We start from the raw sequence: 2,500 nt of genomic DNA, 5'->3' as shown, positions 1-2,500 counted from the left end.
CCTGTACGTGCAGCGACGCGCTAGAGCACGTGGAGCGGGACGTTCGGCTGATGTAGCAGCCTCCCGCGCCTAGTGTCTGGCCGTTACAAGAAGTCACCAGTTTTATCACGCTCAGGGATTTCTGCTACCCGGCATAAATAAATGAATAAAACTAATGGGCACACGGATTTATCTAAATCACATAAAAATAAAATCCCCACTGATACAAGAAGTGCTGTTGTACAAACCCTTGCACTCGGCATTATAAACTACTGTTTCAATATATGGGGCTCAACCAATAAAACTCAATTACAAAAGGCATAAAAACTACAATACTTTGCTGCAATAGTGTCAATAGCCAATAAGAATAAACATCACCACATAACCACCCATGTAAACAAATCAAAAACGCCCATATGACATGTATAATCACTATAAATTCATACAGGGTGACTATCCTCATTGGTTAATGCTGTGCAAACTGGTAACAAAACCGACAAGCAATCCAGACAGATTAACTCTGCAGGTCAAAAGGTCATACACGGAAGCAGGGTCAAGGCAAATGCAAATTCGAGGATCCGAGATCTGGAACGACCTACCACAAATTATTATAATCATCTCCAACCTCATTACTTTCAACAGGAAATTAAAGGATCCTCTGGCCCTCAGTTATGTCCCCAAACTTTCTTATATACCCATGGACTAATGCACTGACACGATTCCTTCAAATATTGTTGAGTCAAAATCCGACAAAATAGTAGTCCGCTTTGTGCTAGGCGGACCATTATTTTGTCGAGTATTGTCTCTCTCTCTCTCTCATACTCTATCGTGGGTCTGTTTATTTTCGCTTGAACTGTGTCGTCAAATATTCGTTTTTAATCAATTTTACTAGAAATATATAATACCAAACAGAGAGAGAGAGAGAGAGAGAGAGAGAGATGCCAGACCCCATATTCGGGCCGATACAGATTTATTTTATTTTATTTTTAAAGTGCAAAGCACCGTATGAGTAATGAAAAATAAACTGTGTGACACCTTTATTCTTTTCCTGATCTACCTTCCAGGGGGGAATAAAAAGAAAACAAAAACACTATGGATATATGATAAGATATATGATAAGAACGATCATGATAAAAACGATCACGATAAGAACGATCATGACAAGAATGATCATGATAGGAACGATCATGACAAGAATGATCATGACAAGAATGATCATGATAGGAACGATCATGACAAGAATTTTCATGATAGGAACGATCATGACAAGAATGATCATGATAGGAACGATCATGACAAGAATGATCATGACAAGAATGATCATGAAAGGAACGATCATGACAAGAATGATCATGACAAGAATGATCATGACAAGAATGATCATATCATGACAAGAATGATCATGACAAGAATGATCATGACAAGAATGATCATGACAAGAATGATCATGACAAGAATGATCATGACAAGAATGATCATGACAAGAATGATCATGACAAGAATGATCATATAGAGATCTGACAGAATGATCATGACAAGATGATCATGACAAATGATCATGATAAGAATGATCATGACAAGAATGATCATGACAAGAATGATCATGACAAGAATGATCATGACAAGAATGATCATGACAAGAATGATCATGACAAGAATGATCATGACAAGAATGATCATGACAAGAATGATCATGATATGAACGATCATGACAAGAATGATCATGATGATAATGATCATGATGATAATGATAATGATGATAATGATAATGATGACGATGATGATGATATACCATTACGATTACGATAATGATAATAATAATAATAACAATAATAATAATGAGAACAATAATAATAATGATAATGATGATGTAGTAATAGTAGTAGTAGTAGTTATCATCATCATCATCACCGTAATTACCACCGCCATCACCATAATAATAAAAACAACGATGATAAAAAATGTTCTCAGCGAAAATTCAAGTAGTAAGGTAAATAGGTGGGCACAGGAAGGACTATAGGAATTGACTCCTTGATGACTATACATTTGCACAATAATGTGAAAAATACAACAATTTTTAGTGGTCAGTCCATGCTCCCACCATTAACGGGTAAAAAAAATCCAAGTTCTAAAATATCAAAGGAGGTGACATACAGAAAAAAAATGCAATACAACACTCAATGTAGGACACCATTAAGGCATTGTAACTTCCATATAAAACTAGTGGTATTATTTACTTTGATTTTGTCATACCAAGACCAGCTAGTAATGCTTGAGTCAACTGTGACCTCTGTACAGATAAGGTATCTAGATCTTTTTGCTTGTCCTCTTGTGCTTCATCTGCAAGTTCAACACTTCCTTCTGTTATATCATCATTTTCATCATCATCATTCAGTGGGAAATGATTACCGTTCTGGCCAACTGACTTCAAGGAAAAATCAGCGGGGGGTCCCACAGATGCTTCCCCCTCTGACTTTTGAATTCGACCTTCGTTACTCCACACCCGTTTACCACAGGCAAG

The 2,500-nt window shown here is 36.6% G+C and overlaps 1 protein-coding gene across 1 annotated transcript in view; it reads right to left on the bottom strand.

Annotated features, from left to right (window-relative positions):
• Window positions 1-2,108: 2,108 nt before the first annotated feature.
• LOC119580927 (AP-4 complex subunit epsilon-1-like) overlaps window positions 2,109-2,500 on the bottom strand; it is a 16,885-nt gene continuing 16,493 nt past the window's right edge. Inside the window, exon 3 of the mRNA XM_037929170.1 lies at window positions 2,109-2,500. This exon is cut by the window's right edge and continues 7 nt beyond it. Within this exon, the coding sequence (XP_037785098.1) occupies window positions 2,213-2,500 (288 nt within the window). The 3' untranslated portion in view covers window positions 2,109-2,212.

This window comes from Penaeus monodon, chromosome 14, assembly GCF_015228065.2.
Source record: "Penaeus monodon isolate SGIC_2016 chromosome 14, NSTDA_Pmon_1, whole genome shotgun sequence".
Taxonomy (NCBI): domain Eukaryota; kingdom Metazoa; phylum Arthropoda; class Malacostraca; order Decapoda; family Penaeidae; genus Penaeus; species Penaeus monodon.
The sequence above is the reverse complement of the archived record's forward strand: the minus strand, read 5'-3'. Positions and strand labels throughout refer to the sequence as shown.